The following is a 17,526-nucleotide window of genomic DNA, read 5'->3' on the forward strand; positions in this document are numbered from 1 at the left end:
CTCTTTTTGTTCATCTCAAACGTGATTAAAATGACTTTGCTGTTTATTTACATTTCAGACTACGACTTCGTAAACATAAAATCAATGTCCCATTCCTATGATGAAAGGTACTGAATATGATATAATTTTTCATGCCTGTATTGTTCAGCGGAGTAGTTTGTGTAGACGATGGATAATATGAAGTTGTTGAAGCTTCAGGAGTGACCGGTGGTTGCACGAGAGGTTTGGACGTTAAATCAACACTTTGGCGTAGTTCTTTACTTGAATGTCCTGAAATAAATCACATGAGAACATTTAATCTTACTTATCCGAGTCAAATGTTTTTAAATTGACTTTGCTGTTAATTCACATCAGTATCGCTCCGTAAACATTAGTGTCCCATTCCTATATAACATCATTAAAGGTAGTATGAAATAATTTTTCATGCCTGTATTGTTGAGCGGAGTAGTTTGTGTCGACGATGGATAATATGAAGTTGTTGAAGGTTCTGGAGTGGTCGGGGATTGTACGAGAGGTGTGGAAGTTAAATCAGCAAATGAGGTTTTTAATGCAGCCAGAGTGCTTGCAACATTTTGAGGTAGTCCTTCACTTGAGGTTCCTGAAATAAATGACACGAGAACATCAAATTCTTCGGCAATAAATTGTATGCTCAAGATCGTGCACATGTGGCTGTAGTCGATATCTTCAATTGATGTTTTTTCATAAATTGTTTGGAATATTTCACTGAATTATGCTACCAAGTGAATCATATAATAAGCGAATGGGGTGACAACATTAAAGGCACCTAACTCAAATGGTTTATAAAAATTAGTATGGTCTCATTCACGTTTTTACTCTGTCAGCATACCTGAACTCGTGTTTTCATTCCTTCTCTTTTCCTCATTCTTTGCCTATTATTTCAGAAAAGCTTGCATGAAGTATCCCGAAGGACGAGAACTCATCGAAGTGAACTGTTCATCACTTGAGTTTAGTGCGTTGTCTATTTGCTACACTTGTTAAATGGCATTTTATTTATTCAGCTTTGCATCACTCGTTTAAAACAGTTTGCCAATTAACTTTTGTTTATCAGCTGCGACTGTGAATGACGCATTGTACAGCGCCATATTGTGAATAGGTCAATTAGTATTCGTTTAATATTAATCTCCTTCTGGTTTGAGCAATAATTTTGCAGCTGTAAAAATTTCATTCACACATACATACCGCTTCAACATCTTCCATTAGTATCCATTCTCCTTTCAACGTAGCGTGATCTCTCTTTTCAGTGATGTTTGTCAGCTGGCAGTTCAGGACGTCTTTTGTGTTTCTGTAGTTGAATCCAACACATTTCGGTTCGTTTTTGCAGAACTTGTAACATTCTATTACGACAGCCCCAGATTTTACTGTATGATTTGATACGATTTCATCTGAAGATAAATGGGAACTTCCTAAAAGTAGACAATAAGATTGGGAATGATTAAAGAAATACAAGATCTCAAACAGCGCGATTTTGAATGACGCCATTAAAACAAGTCGAAATCCTTTAAAATGTTTAAATATGGACGTCTTACCTCTTCTAATGATGTTATAAGTCCTGGGAGAACAGTTTTGTGAAATGATACACGCAATTTTAAAAACCAGTAAGGTTAAAGTTGTTATCTTAAACATGATCGAAAAAGGTCGCCAATTGTGCTTTCTTCGAGAGTGGCAGGCCTAAAATAACTCTTTATCCAAAGAACAGATGATAACAAGTGCAGCTAAGTGCAGGGGTTGTGACGTTAAAAAGGTTAATTGTGCCTAATTGTTATTAGCTTAATTTTGCTTTTTAACGTCACAAGGGGTAAAAATGGGTGCATTCATGCATACAAAAAGGCCTTCAATCTTTTGTTATTTTCTTAACATACACTGGACCTGAGTTACTGTTCGCCAACATCGTTAGACCAGACTTTGACCAAATTTTTAAAATTAATCAGCAGCTTGTGGAAGTGATCCAATGTGAGTAAATTGAGCACCGAAACGTTTCAAAACGGCTGCCCTATTAATCTGCAGAATGTCGGGAAATCGTAGCCAAATTGAATTTTTTCCAACAATTTTAAGTTTGTTTTTCCACTCAATATTTTTCACAATAAAAGTTAAGGAAGCATTATGTATGGACGAAATGCGACTACCATTAAATTTAATTGGGTATTTGGAATATGCTCATCCTTCTTTATTGACTTTAAATCGATCTTAGTCGACATCTCAATTCTGCAAGATTTAGTTCAGCTAGCTCAGTATTCTGCTAATGTAGATCAGTACACAGTTGTTTCACTTGTTTATGAATGTAGTGACTGTTACATGAAGTGCGCATAAGTGATTAACAATAACGCAGGATTAGGTCAGCGGGCTCGACCGAGCACATGGGACTCGAGCGAGAGAACTAGGGAGTTGGGACGTTGACAATATTTTGTGTTTATATTATTGTACAAGCGTTTTTCTCTATAAATAAAAAGCGTTCTTCGTACACAACAACCTGCTCAAGAAGTTAAATTATCAGCGTCCAGATGGCCAAGGGTAGTTTGGCAATTATCTTGTGGCTAAAAGACCCTTTGCTTCGAAAACATTAATATGTTTTTGATCGATGCAAATACAAATACAAACTTCGTAAGCAAAAACACAATGAATGAGTGAATCAGCAGTCATGCTGGTTATATTGAAGTCCAAACGTTGTACTTTGTCAAACGTCGTGCAAACATAAACGATTAGCTCTCTTAGCGCGGATTTTTGTTTCGGTTCTCGCCAACTGCCATTCATTGAATATTCTGTATGTCCATTTGGTGGAGTCTCGAGTCGATTTTGGCACGGCATCTTCCAACAATTTCTTCTCTTCTTCTGCAGTTTCAGCTTTACGAAAAACCCTCTTTGAGCCTTGCATTCGCACGCAAAAGGAAATAAGGATTTAAATGAGGCTTTTTGTTTGTGAATTCTGTTATTGTATTGATTCAGCGAACGAAGAATAAAGCGATTGAAAGTTGTGTGTAATTGAGTTCGTTGTTTCAGTTTATTATTAATCTTCAGTTGTGAACGTACCTCATCGATAATATTGATGAGGTACGTTTAGAACTAACTATCCCCCATCTCTGTACTTGGCGGAAATACGTCATTTAACATTAAAAAGATGCTTAAGAGTTACCTTGCCTTTTATACAACAGTCTTTGGTGATTTGTGAAAGATAACTAAAGTTTAACTCGACCATCGAAATGGTTAATTTTTTCAAGCTATGGGAAGTATTTTTCTAACACTTTTTTTAAGTATTATGTTTATGGAAATTACTACAGCATAACTTTTAAATAAATCAATGAACTGATTGAAGCGAAATATCAATAACCTTTTGTCCGGAGCTATTTTAAGGATATTATATATTGGTAAACGCTTATAAACAACGAATTCTGTCACTTTTTAAGCAACTCTTAAGCCGGTTTTCCACTAGGCGGAATTTTTCGATCGAACGAAATTTCTCGCTAGATTTTCTTTTCAATTGTGACCGGTGAAGGGAATCCGCTACGGTTGAGCTCTCGCAATTGAAAAGAATATCAGACGAAAAATTTCGTTCGGTCGCAAAATTCCGCCTAGTGGAAAACCGGCTTTAAAGACAGTGTCAGTGCCCTTGCACGATGATTATGCTTCAATCTTCATTCAATTTTGTTTAGGTTAGAATTTAAAGTGTCACATTTGTACGTGTGTTCATACGTTCACATACGCCAGGGTACGAATTGTATATATACGAGAAATCGCGTAGTGTAAATGGGTCTTAACGGGTCGAGCCTGTAGGCTGTGGTTTCTACGAAAATACCGATATTCTTGATGGTAAAAAAATTATTAGCACTAGTTGCCATAACAAAAAAAAAATATTTACTGTTAATTGCCATTACAACAAGGTTTATGTACTGTTAATTGCCAGGGGCCGGTTGTTCGAAAGATGGATAACTTATCCAACGGATAAGTCCTATCCAACGGATAAAACTGCTATCCAGTGGATAGTTATCCATTGGATAAAAATGCGTTGCACGAAGCGTGGATAGTGAAGTGTATAGCTTATCCAATAGATAAGTTAAAATTTACCGGAAGAAAACAGGATTATCCTGAAATTTCGTACCACAAAGTCAGCTGTTGCTAAGCATTTACAACATTGAATTCATAATCATTACGAATTCTCGAGTATAGTTACTGAATGGAAAAGACTTGAACAAGTGATTTGCTCGAACTTTGCACTTCACATCATAGTGATTTTATTAATTAAACACATTGCAATTTTATTCCTTGACCTTGCAACGCTTTGCCTTTCGGTCCCATAGCAAATTTAGGAACACTATTTTATTGTTCGTGAATGAAATTACTTAGATATTAGCAAGTTTCCTTGGAAAAGGTTGAATCGTTCTTTGCATATTCGCGTTTATAAACTGATTAGAAGCGTATAGTAAATTTACCGCCTGTTATAAATGCGAGGATGTCCATGCAAAAATCGCCGCTCGGAACGGAATGTGCGTAGTGACGCTGCTGCGACAAATTGCACTTCGAAAACATTTTTAATAGTCAATACAATCATGATGTGTATTAGTTTGTTGAAACACAGTAACAGGAATATTGCATTTTTGTCCTATTTTATATAAATGTTTACAGTGTTACCTTGTATCTTTGAATTTATCCACTGGATAGTGGATTTAAACCACCTCCGAACCTTGGATAAATTTATCCGGTAGATAGCGATTTTTATCCCCTGGATAAAGTTATCCAAGCTTCGTGCAACGCAAATCACACGCTGGATAAAACTTATCCGTTGGATAGCGACTTATCCGTTGGATAGCGACTTATCCACTTTTCGAACAACCGGCCCCAGGACAACAAGATTTACTGTTAATTGCCATGACAACAAGGTTTATTTCCTACAGTTAATTAACACGAATCACACGATAATAAGGTTTATTGTTATTTGACATGACAACAAACTAACAAAGTTCATTCACCATTAATTAACCGGAAGAATTACAGGGCATTCCTTCGCACAGTTAAAACGGCCAGACTGGTCTTAAATTTCAGTACAGACAATTTAATGATATTTTAAAGTGGAACCCTGCATTTAGGCACGTCGTAATTACATCTGCCTAGGACGGGAGATGGAGTCTCTCCGCAATAATTCTCCGCAATATTCTTAACGAAATACTCTATTTCAATTGACCGGTTTGACCATTTTAGCCGCTTAAAGGAAAACGCCCGAGGTTCGTATACCGTTATTAGACAAATATTTTTATATTTAACGTTTTTTAGTTTGATTAACTAAATTCAAGATAAAAGTCAAGAAAATTGCCTCTGCTATTAGTTCCACAACTAACCGGGTCGAAGTCAGGAAAGCTAAATCCATGCCACCAATTCCTAATACGGTTTTTAATTCCTCGTACCTCATCCATGCTGTAGCAATAAACCACACCCTTTGACCTGGTCATTGGTTGACTTGCACAGGTTCCTTTATCCACTGTGTCCGTTCGAGTCTCACCTACATTGTTTTCAGCAATGAAAACGATGGATTCTCTCGTTATAGGATCGCAGACTGCCTTCCAGAAATATTTAGGAACCGTCATCCTCCCAGTTCCTGCTACATATGGTTTTCTAGGCCAAACACTAACTGTCCAGTACTTCGCTATACCCGCTGTAAAGTCAAATAAATATGTCACACTACTGTAGCGATTTCAACCTTATGAATAAATCGAGACGGGATGAACTTGTGTAAAATTATGACATTTGGAATTCAGAATAACGGTATTTAGTGTTTTTGGATACCATTTCGTGTTTGCAACATTTATTTGTGCATTCCTTGGGTGTTTTTTCCCGCGGGACATCGTGTAAATGACGCAGGGGAAAGTTGTATGATACGGTGGAGACAAGCGATAAATACAGAGGGCGGGTTTACGGTAATTACCTGTTCCTGTGAAAACGTAAACACCATGCTGAACGGTTTTAGCGTAATCCTTCACAGCTTTTTCAACCATTCTCCAATTTCCCTCATTAAAAACATCCCACTGTGGTGCAATGTTGGTCATGATGAACGTGAGGTCACGCTCGTTTTTGGTGTTGAATGCTCCACTAGGCGCGAGATGACCTCGGTTACAAAACTCTCGATCCTTCTCTCCCGAGTTGCAGTCTTCATGTACCGCTTGTGGATTTGGAGCTGAAAAAAAAATTGAGGAACCCAATGCAGTATACGTCATATTAACACTATAATGTACACCTCCCGCTGATGGGTTGTGGTTTTTATTACCCTTGATTATGGTAGAAAACTGAAAAACGGCCGGACGATACCTGTCATATGACCTGGTTATGTGCTTACCTCGAATACCCTTAACTATCTCGTAACCACGCCATTAAGAGCTTCATTTGATCGACGTTAATCAATACTGATACCTACCATATATTCCTTCGTCCTTTCTGAAGGGTCTTGGTCGGGTGTACTCAGTTCCCACATATGTACCGGCTGGAACAATGTACGCGGCGAACTCGGGTATCAGTTTATTTGTGTTGTAACAAGAGATGTACTGAGCATTGCCTTGGCGACGTATGCCCTCGCGCCAACCATAACACAGTCTCGAATGGTGTGCTTTGTTACAAGCAGCAGTCGGTGAGGTCCTGAGAACTCGGCGTGCTCTCCTGTTCCATCGATTGATCATACAAATATCGAAGTTGTCGCTGAAGGCATCTTTGTTTGGATCAGGGGCTCTTTTGTAGCCTTAGAAGAAAACAATTGACACATAAAATATTCAGTTGTTGCACTTGTAAATTATAATGGTTTTAACATTAATTTTTATGAAACATTCACTACGTTTTCTAATAACGCCGGAAAACATAATTATTTAATTATGTACTTCATGCTATGGGAATCAAACTAGAACAAGAGAAGAATACAGGCGTGTGCTAAAGTTATGGCGTTCTGCAATTCACCACGAAATTACATATTTGTCAAAGCGCTTAATTGCGATTAGCCCATTGTGAGATAACAATGTTCGTTCGAAAAATATGCGACAAAATGCAACTTTTAATATAAAAGATTACGACAAGTTACACAGTTACACGAGGCAAAATGACAGCGTTAATTGGGCAAAGAACCTGACATTCATTTTTATTTACCTTTGACTGACGTTTGAACAGAAATCCGCTCGGCCTTGAATCCCACAGAATTCATAAAAATGACCAGAATGCATAACTGACAGAACATTTTCTTCGCGATCTAAGAAGCCAATCGACCTAGCTGTTAACAAAAAGTAGCTAGTTTTAAGCTATTTTCATTTGTTTATGTTGCTATAGAAGGTTATATCTATGAAATATATTAGTGCCTAACTTGACAGAATTCTTTTGTGGAATGACAATGAAACGCTATGAACTCATTGTTTAAAAAAGGATCCCTGGTGCCATTGGCAGATGTCAAAAAATTAACGGGTGTGAAATGATCCCCGCTGGGAATATAATGCGCGTATAAATTATGCGCATATAAATTATCTCTACTGCGCTTATATTAACCAAATGATCTCTATAGTGCGCTTATTAACCAGAGGAAGAACAGACGGGGATAAAAAATGAAAAATGTGTCAACATAGTTCCTCCTCCCACGAACCCTTTCTATACTGAATAGTACTATTTATGACTTGAATGCTTTAAACCGGGAACATATATACGGAGGTTCTTTTGAAGCGACATAGATATCAAACCCTTGAAAGTTTCGGGAAAAATTACAATGAAAATTTTTACAATGAAAATGTCACATTGCAATGAAAATATTTAAACTCTTTAACCAGTAGGTTTAAAATTTGCTTGCATTTTTAAATTCAATTGTCAGAAATCGACCTTGGGAAACTAAAGACATTTCTGTCACCGTTAGTTTTGAAATTAGCCCGTCTAAATTAGTATACATATAAGTATTGATCCATAGGTAGTTGGAACAATATTATTTAAGCAACACGCTAAAAACTTTATATCAATAAAACTAAGTATTTTCTTCTTACTTCGAAACATTCATCGCTATGTATTGTTGCATGTTTGAACATAAAAGAATTTGCACAAGCGTGTTCTGGTGGCAGATGTGAAAGATTCAACAAGCGTGAAATAATCTCCGCTGTGCCCAGCCTCGGGTTAACGGTGCTATCAATAATAGAAGCCATGCGCTTAAAATCGACCTTGGGAAACTAAAGACATTTCTGTCACCGTTAGTTTTCATATTAGCCCGTCTAAATTAGCATACATATAAGTATTGATCCATAGGTAGTTGGAACAATATTATTTAAGCAACACGCTAAAAACTTTATATCAATAAAACTAAGTATTATCTTCTTACTTTTAAACATTCATCGCTATGCATTGTTGCTTGTTTGAACATAAAAGAATTTGCACAAGCGTCGTCTGGTGGCCGATGTGAAAGATTTAACAAGCGTGAAATAATCTTCGCTGTGCTCAGCCTCGGTTAACGCTGCTATCAGTAATAGTAGCCATGCGCTTAAATTAATCTGAGGATTTCAAATTTTCTTAAACAGTTAAATAGAAAACATGAAGTTTGCAACGCATCGGAAATTTCCAATGTATATATCTGCGCATATAGTTTGCCAAGTGTCAAGAAATCCTCTATTACATAAAGGACTACAGGTTTTTCGCTTGTGTCCCTTATAACAAGGACAGACCTTAAGAAAAAAGCAAAACGAACGTTGTATATTTTGCAAGTCTTAAATAGTGGAGGGGGGGACAAGTTGCCGGTTGTCGGGACGGAGAGTTATAGTACTGTTGTACACACTATTTGTTGGATTTTAACAAAATATGGGATGCATATCCAGAGATTTATTTTATGTGTATCATGTTTTTCCGTCAAAGCACACTTTGTTCAATTTATTAGAGAGCGGCAGGCCTAAAATAACTCTTTATCCAAAGAACAGATGATAACAAGTGCAGCTAAGTGCAGGGGTTGTAACGTTAAAAAGGTTAATTGTGCCTAATTGTTATTAGCTTAATTTTGCTTTTTAACGTCACAAGGGAGAAAAATGGGTATTTAAACCCTAAAGTTGTTATGCTAATTACGATATATTGAGTTTTTTAACGTCATAACCTAGCTGTTAGTGTCACGTTGACTAAAGTCACATTATAGTCATTGTAGCAAAACAGTGACTTTGGATAAAAGTCGAAAATAGTTAAAAAAAACTCTTGCAAAAATTCTTGTGAATGCGCGGATGCATCGTATGAAAATATCAAATAAAGATGTCTAAGTTAATTTGAATATTTAAATTGTATAGCAAAAAATTTGTAACAGGTTAAGTGTCACATGTACATTTATAAATTTCCGTTTCATGCATACAAAAAGGCCTTCCTTTTTTTTTATTTTTAACATACACTGGACCTGAGTTACTGTTCGCCAAACATCGTTAGACCAGACCTTGAGCAAATTTTTAAAATTAATTAGCAGCTTGTGGAAATGATCCACGACAAGCAATGTGAGTAAATTAAGCACCGAAACGTTTCAAAACGGCTGCTCCACTGATCTGCAGAATGTCGGGAAATCGTGGCCAAATTCAATTTTTTGACAATTTTTCCACTCAATATACTTTACAGTAAAAGTTAAAGAAGCATTACGTATTGATGAAATGAAAATTATCCTTCTTTATCTTGACTGACTTGAAAATCTGACTTGAAATCGATCTTAGTCGACTTCTCAATTCTTCAAGATTTATTTCAGCTAGCTCAGTATTCTGCTGATGTAGGTCAGTACACAGTTGTTTCACTTGTTTATAAATGTAGTGACTGTTACATGAAGTGCGCATAAGTGACTAACAATAACGCAGGCATAGGTCAGCAGGCCCGACAGAGCACACGGGACTCCAGCAAGAGAACTAGGAAGCTGGGACGTTGACAATATTTTGTGTTTATATTATTGTACAAAAGTTTTTTTCTATAAATAAAAAGCGTTCTTCGTACACAACAACCTGTTCAACAAGTTACATTATCAGCGTCCAGATGGCCGAGGGTATTATTGCAATTATCTTTTGGCTAAAAGACCCTTTGCTTCGAAAACATAAATATGTTTTTGATCGATGCAAATACAAATAATTTTCCATTATAAAAATGCATGGTATTCATTAAAGCATTTCCTTCTCCCATAAAATCCGTTCGTCTTTCTCGGTTATTGCTATTTTTTCAGCCATCTTTGCAGATTTGCCAACAGAATCTCTCCCCTCGTTGCTTTTCTCATCTCTGCGTCCAATACTTGACGAAATAAGGTCAATCTGCAAAATGAGTTGTATTGTTTTAGCATAATATTTTAAGTAACTACCTTTAAAATGTTAGAAAACCCACCTCTTATCTTTCTTATCGAGCAGTGAAATTGCCAAACTGCCCTTTTCCATTTGCAAATGCCGCTGTATGCCAGAGAGCACACTGTAAAGTGTTCTTGCTGGATGACCTTACAAACTTCGTAAGCAAAGACACAATGAATGAGTGTATCAGCAGTCATGCTGGTTATATTGAAGTCCAAACGTTGTACTTTGTCAGCTTCGTGCAAACATAAACGAACAGCTCTCTGAGCGCGGATTTTTGTTTCGGTTCTCGCCAACTGTTATTCATTGAATATTCTGTATGTCCATTTGGTGGAGTCTCGAGTCGACTTTGGCACGGCATCTTCCAACATTTTCTTCTCTTCTTCTGTACTTTCAGCTTTACGAAAAACCCTCTTTGAGCCCTGCATTCACACCCAAAAGGAAATAAGGATTTAAATGAGGCTTTTAGTTTGTGAATTCTGTTATTGAATTGATTCAGCGAACGAAGAATAAAGCGATTGAAAATTGTGTGTAATTGAATTCGTTGTTTCAGTTTATTATTAAACTTATGGAAATAAGTTTAATAATAAACTGTAATAATAAAATAATAAAAATTAAATTGGTGGAAATACGTCATTTAATACTTAAAAGTTACCTTGTCTTTTATACAACAGTCCCTGGTGATTTGTGAAAGATAAATAAAGTTTAACTCGACCATCGAAGTGGTTGAATTTTTTCAAGCGATGAGAAGTATTTTTCTAACTCTTTTTTTAAGTATTATGTTTATGGAAATTACTACAGCGTAACTTTTAAATAAATCAATAAACTGATTGAAGCGAAATATCATTAACCTTTTGTCACGGGAGTTATTTTAAGCATATATATTGGTAAACGCTCATAAACAACGAATTCTGTCACATTTTAAGCAACTCTTAAAGACAGTGCCCTTGCACGAAATATTCCGATCAACTAATCTGGTGGCAATAAAAACGTTCCGTACGCCTATTAGGTATAAGCAGCGCGCTACGTCAGCACAAAAAAAGCAATGTTTAATGCGTGTTTAATAAGAATTGTAAATAAGAATTGTTACGTAAAAGGAGTAGTTATTTTCAAAGTTGCAGTGAATAACAAAACAACATGATTAATATTTTATCAACTTCTTACTAACGGAGTGCGACGCTTTAACCGAAAAATATCGACGGCGTCTCTTTAAAGACCGATAAGTTGTGTGCAATTATCATTCTGATGAATGCAGAGGGCCTATTATGCTACAATCTTCATTCAATTTTGTTCAGGTTGGAATTTAAAGTGTCACATTTGTACGTGTGTTCATACGTTCACATACGCCAGGGTACGAATTGTATACGACAAATCGCATAGTGTAAATGGGCCTTAACGGGCGGGGCTGCCTGTAGACTGGAGTTTCTACGAAAATACCGATATACTTGATGGTAAAAAAATAATTGCCATGACGACAGGGTTTAGTTAATGTTAATTGCCAGGACAACAAGATTTATTTACTGTTATTTGACTCGATAACAAGGTTTATTTCTTACAGTTAATTGACACGAATCACAGACAATTTAATGATATTTTAAAGTGTTTTAAGGAACCCTGCATTTAAGCACGTCGTAATTACATCTGCCTAGCACGGGAAATGGAGTCTCTCCGCAATAATTCTCCGCAATATTCTTAATGAAATACTCTATTTCAATTGACTGGTTTGACCATTTTAGCCACTTAAAGGAAAGCGTCCGAGGTTTGTATACCGTTAATAGACAAATATTTTTATATCTAATGTTCTTTTACTTGTGTTAGATAAATCTAAGATGCAAATCAAGAAAATTGCCTCTACAATCAGTTTGACAATTAACCGGGTCGAAGTCAGGAAAGCTAAATCCATGCCACCAATTACTAACACGGTTTCCGCGTAGCGCATCCATGCTGTAGCAATAAACCACACCTTTTGACCTGGTCATTGGTTGACCTGCACAGGTTCCTTTATCCACTTTGTCCGTTCGAGTCTCACCTACATTGTTTTCAGCAATGAAAACGATGGATTTTCCCACTGTAGGATCACAGACTGCCTTCCAGAAATATTTAGGGACCGTCATCCTCCCACTTCCTGCTACATGTGGTTTTCTAAGCCACACACTAGTTGACCAGTACTTCGCTATACCCGCTGTAAAGTCAAGTAAACATGTCACACCATGGTAGCGATCTCAAACCTTAGGAATAAATCGAGACGGGGTAAACCTTTGTCGAACTATGACACTTGTATTTCGAAATAACCGGTATCAGTTAGTTTTTTTGGATACGCATTTCCTGTTTGCAACATTTATTTGTGCATGCCTTGCGTGTTTTTCCCCGCGGGACATCGTGTAAATGACGCGGGGGAAAGTTGTATGATGCGGTGGAGACAAGCGATAAATACAGAGCTAAAGCGGGTTTACGGTAATTACCTGTTCCTGTGAAAACGTAAACACCATGCTGAGCGGTTCTAGCGTAATTCTTCACAGCTTCTTCAACTATTCTCCAATTTCCCCCATTAAAAGCATCCCACTGTGGTGCAACGTTCGTCATGATAAACGTGAGGTCACGCTCGTTTTTGGTGTCGAATGCTCCACTCGGCACAAGATGACCTCGGTTACAAAAATTTCGATTTCTCCCTCCCGAGTTGCAATCTCGATGTTCCGCTTGTAGATTTGGACCTGAAAAAAAAATGAGGAACTCAATGCAGTATACGTCATACTAACACCATAATGTACACCTCTCACTGAAGTGTTGTGGTTTTTATTACCCTTGATTATGGTGGAGAACTGAAAAACGGCCGGACGATACCTGTCATATGACCTGGTTATGTGCTTACCTCGAATGCCCCTAACTATCTCATAACCACGCCATTAAGAGCTTCATTTGATCGACGTTAATCAATACTGATACCTACCATGTATTCCTTCGTCCTTTCTGAAGCGCCTTGGTCGGTTGTAATTTCCCCCATATGTACCGGCTGGAACTATGTATGCGGTAAACTCGGGTATTAGTTTATTTATGTTGTAGCAAGAGATGTACTGAGCATTGCCTTGGCGGCGTATGCCGGGCCAACCATAACACAGTCTCGATTGGTGTGCTTTGTTACAAGCAGCAGTCGGTGAGGTCCTGAGAACTCGGCGTGGCATGTTCCATCGATTGATCATACAAATATCGAAGTTGTCGCTGAAGGCATCTTTGTTTGCATCAGGGACTCTTTTGTAGCCTTAGAAGAAAACGACTGACACATAAAATATTCAGATGTTGCACTTGTAAATTATAATGATTTTAACATTAATTTTTATGTAACATTCACGTACGTTTTCTCATAACGCCGGAAAACATTTAAGAAATAGAAAACATTTTCGGTGTTTCTATACAGTTTTAGTATACACCTGACTATTGTCTATTACAAATCCTCATTCTGATTGGCTACTCAACCATCGTCTATTCGTGATAGTGCACGTTTGGGAAAAATTCGCTCGCGCGACCCTATAAAATTGAATTAATTAAATTATTTTTCGGTGAAATTTTGCGGTGTATCGATTTTTTCCTCGAAATTAATATATCTAGGTACAGGGTGTATACTAAAACAATTAGACAACTCGCCTTCGTTGCCTATGAGCGGATAGTCAACTCAGGCTTCGCATAGACAGCATAGACAACTCGGACTCGTTGTCTAATTGTTAAATAGAAACACGCTTTTCGACCAATCAGCACGTGCGTACCATAAATGCTATAATATGAAATTATTTAATATACTTCATGCTATGGGAATTGAATTGGAACAAGAAAAGAATACAGGCGTGTGCTAAAGCCTATGGCGTTGTGTTATTCACCACGAAATTACATATTTGTCAAAGCGCTTAATTGCGATTACCGCGGTGCTAGATAACAATGTTCATTCGAAAATTATGCGATAAAATGCAACTTGAATGCAAAGTTAAATGAACCTTCAAAAATTGAAATCCAAATTTTTATCGAAGTACTTGTCAGCATTTATAGCGCTTATAAGGGTTATTCGCGCGTGAATTCAGCGTGTAATCTCAGAGTTTTGTAGCAAATCAAGGAAAAATGACAGCGTTAATTGGGCAAAGAACTTGACATGTATTTTTATTTACCTTTGACTGACGTTTGAACAGAAATCCGCTGGGCCTTGAACCCCACGGAATTCATAAAAATGACCAGAATGCATAACTGACAGAACATTTTCTTCGCGATCTAAGAAGCCAATCGACCTAGCTGTTAACAAAAAGTAGCTAGTTTTAAGCTATTTTTATTTGTTTATTTTGCTATACAGTAGAAGGTTGTATCTATAAAAAATATTAGTGCCTACCTTGACGGAATTCTTTTGTGGAATGACAATGAAACGCGATGAACTCATTGTTCAATTAGTTGTACGATGACGTTTTAAAAAAAGGATTTGTTCCCTGGTGCCATTGGCAGATGTAAAAAAAACTAACGGGTGTGAAATTATTCCCGCTGTGATTATTACGCGCGTATCGGTTTTTATGCCACAGAAACTAATCCAAATAAATGTCTCTATACTGCGCTTAACCAGGGGAAAGAACAGACGAGGATAAACTGAATAAAAAATGTGTCAACAGTTTCTCCTACGATACCTTTCTATGCTGAATAGTACTATATTTATGACCTGAATGCTTTAAACTCGGACTATAGCTATATATCAAACCCTAAATTGAGAGTCTCGAGAAAAATTACATTGAATTTTTTTTACAATGAAAATGTCACATTACAATGAAAATACTTAAACTCTTTAACTAGTAGGTTTGAAGTTTGCTTGCATTTTTAAATTCACTTGTCAGAAATCGACCTTGGGAAACTAATTAACACTTATTTACTGCGAACGAAGGAAACATTATGTTTTGTGGACCCGAGACCTGTCGATATTTCACGAGGCGAAGCCGAGTGAAATATCGATGGTCGAGGGTCTACAAAACATAATGTTTTCTGAGTTTTCGGTAAATAAGTGTTTTATTATATACCACTTGTCAAAGAAAAACCAAACTACAAGGTAAACAACGAAAAATCTATTTATGAAAGATATAATTTCAAATGGATAAAACTTAAAAGTTGTTATTTCCCATGAGATAACACGTTATCTCACTCTGCAGGGGGTCGCGCTGGCGACATCAAAATTTCGTCACTCTCGCGTGATTCGCTCTCGACCAATGAAACGCTACGAAAACAAAACTTTGACAAGTGGTATATAATAAAGACATTTCTGTCGCCGTTAGTTTTGATATTAGCCCGTCTAAATTAGTATACATATAAGTATTGATCCATAGGAAGTTGGAACAATATTATTTAAGCAACACGCTAAAAACTTTATATCAATAAAACTAAGTCATTTTCTTCTTACTTTTAAACATTCATCGCTATGTATTGTTGTTTGTTTGAACATAAAAGAATTTGCACAAGCGTGTTCTGGTGGCCGATGTGAAAGATTCAACAAGTGTGAAATAATCTCCGCTGTGCCCGGCCTGGGGTTAACTATGCTATCAATAATAGAAGCCATGCGCTTAAACATTTAAATAGAAAATATGAAGTTTGCAATGCATCGGACATTTCCAACGTATATATCTGCGCATATAATTTGCAACGTGTCAAGAAATGCTCTATTACATAAAGTACTACAGATTATTCGCTTGGTGTTCCCCTATAGCAAGGACAGGCCTTGGGAAAAAAGCAAAACGAACGTTGTATATTTTGCCACGTCGTAGATAGTGAAGAGGGGGGGGACAAGTTTCCGGTTGTCGGGATAGGGGGGCACAGGCGGGTGCGTCATGGTACTGCTGTACATAGTATCTGTTTGATTTTAACAAAATATTGGATGCATATCAAGAGATTCATCATGAATCATGTTTTTCCGTCAGAGCACACTTTGTTCACAATTTATTGCCGCATATTTTAATATGAATGGCGTGGAACTACATACGATAAATCTTCATGTAATACATCGTATAGATTCACTATCTATTTTTTCTTTTACGATCAAACAGTACGGTGTTCGCTGCATTTCTTCCCGAAGCCCCCATCACACCTCCTCCTAAAATCATTGATCGACATTTTTAAAATTGACTTTCCGAAAAAAAAAACATCTTTCGTCCCCAGTATTTCCATCTTTGTTATTATTTACGTTCGAACCACTTCGAATGCACTTATGCGTCGGCTCTTACAACCCTTCCTACGAGTATATTTAGCTTTACTGAAGCACTCCCATTTGCAAGTTGCATCTTTGTTTTTAAGATACGTAAAATGGATTAGCGAGGTATAGTGGTAATGGAACTTTAGGCGTAGAAATGGAGGGTATAGTAGTTCACGACTTTTAAAACTATTACACTGGAAACCAAGTTTTAAGTCCCGTTCACACTACACTCAATTCATTGTCACGGCGCGGATAAAATTGGTACCCGTACCCAGTTTTATTCGTGCTCAGGCCACTAATACAAAGGCCGAGCACGGATAAAGTTCGTACGGGTAAACATTTTAGCCGTGCCGAGTGTAATGTAAACGGTCATTAATTCTTAGTTCCGCTACCGCATAAATAAAGTTCTTTGACAGGAGTTCTGTAGTTGGAGAGGGCTTGTACCGGTCTCGCAAAATACAACTGGTCTAGGGACATCGCGCCATGAAATATATTCTGAAAAATACGGTGATTAACGCTAATTTAGCATACGAAGCAACTATCGTCGTCCGGGGGGATATACATGCTATAAAGCTCTATGAATAGCGCAACAAGCAGTGCAGGTGTGTTTCACTGGCACATGTGGTTGTGGAAATACCGTTTGCGATTTCATTTGTCGCACAGCTTAGAGCGACGCCGAGAACCACCAGGAACAAATGAGACACTGTTGCTGCCATACTCGTTCTGCTGGTGTTTCAGAATATGCGACGCTTTCATTTTTATATTGCCTTTAAAAGGTTCCCCAGTAATGTCATTTCAGCAACTAACCATTATATATACTTGCAAAATAATATTTAGTTGTTGAAATGATATTACTGGGGAACCTGTTGAAGGTGATATAAAAATATTAAAAAAAAATTTCATTACAGTACTGAGTTTCTGCCCGTCTTAAATCAAGCTCCGCAATTGCAATATGTAAGACCGACGTTGCTTTAATTTCAAATTTTGTCTCGTGCCTTATATAATTCTAATAACAAGGCAGCCATCTTTGATTGC

General features: G+C 37.2%; 1 protein-coding gene across 1 annotated transcript; it reads right to left on the reverse strand.

Moving 5' to 3' along the window:
* Positions 1-4,903: 4,903 nt before the first annotated feature.
* LOC114516229 lies at positions 4,904-7,346 on the reverse strand. Its single transcript, XM_028535650.1, has 4 exons — positions 7,132-7,346; positions 6,416-6,733; positions 5,930-6,178; positions 4,904-5,659 (listed from the first exon to the last, which is right to left on the reverse strand). The coding sequence occupies exons 1-4, from the start codon at positions 7,217-7,219 to the stop codon at positions 5,286-5,288; spliced, it is 1,029 nt and encodes a 342-aa protein (XP_028391451.1). The 5' UTR covers positions 7,220-7,346; the 3' UTR covers positions 4,904-5,285.
* Positions 7,347-17,526: the final 10,180 nt, after the last annotated feature.

The sequence above is a fragment of the Dendronephthya gigantea genome, unplaced genomic scaffold, assembly GCF_004324835.1.
Source record: "Dendronephthya gigantea isolate DGI-Jeju-01 unplaced genomic scaffold, DenGig_1.0 000005F, whole genome shotgun sequence".
NCBI classification, from domain to species: Eukaryota; Metazoa; Cnidaria; class Anthozoa; order Malacalcyonacea; family Nephtheidae; genus Dendronephthya; species Dendronephthya gigantea.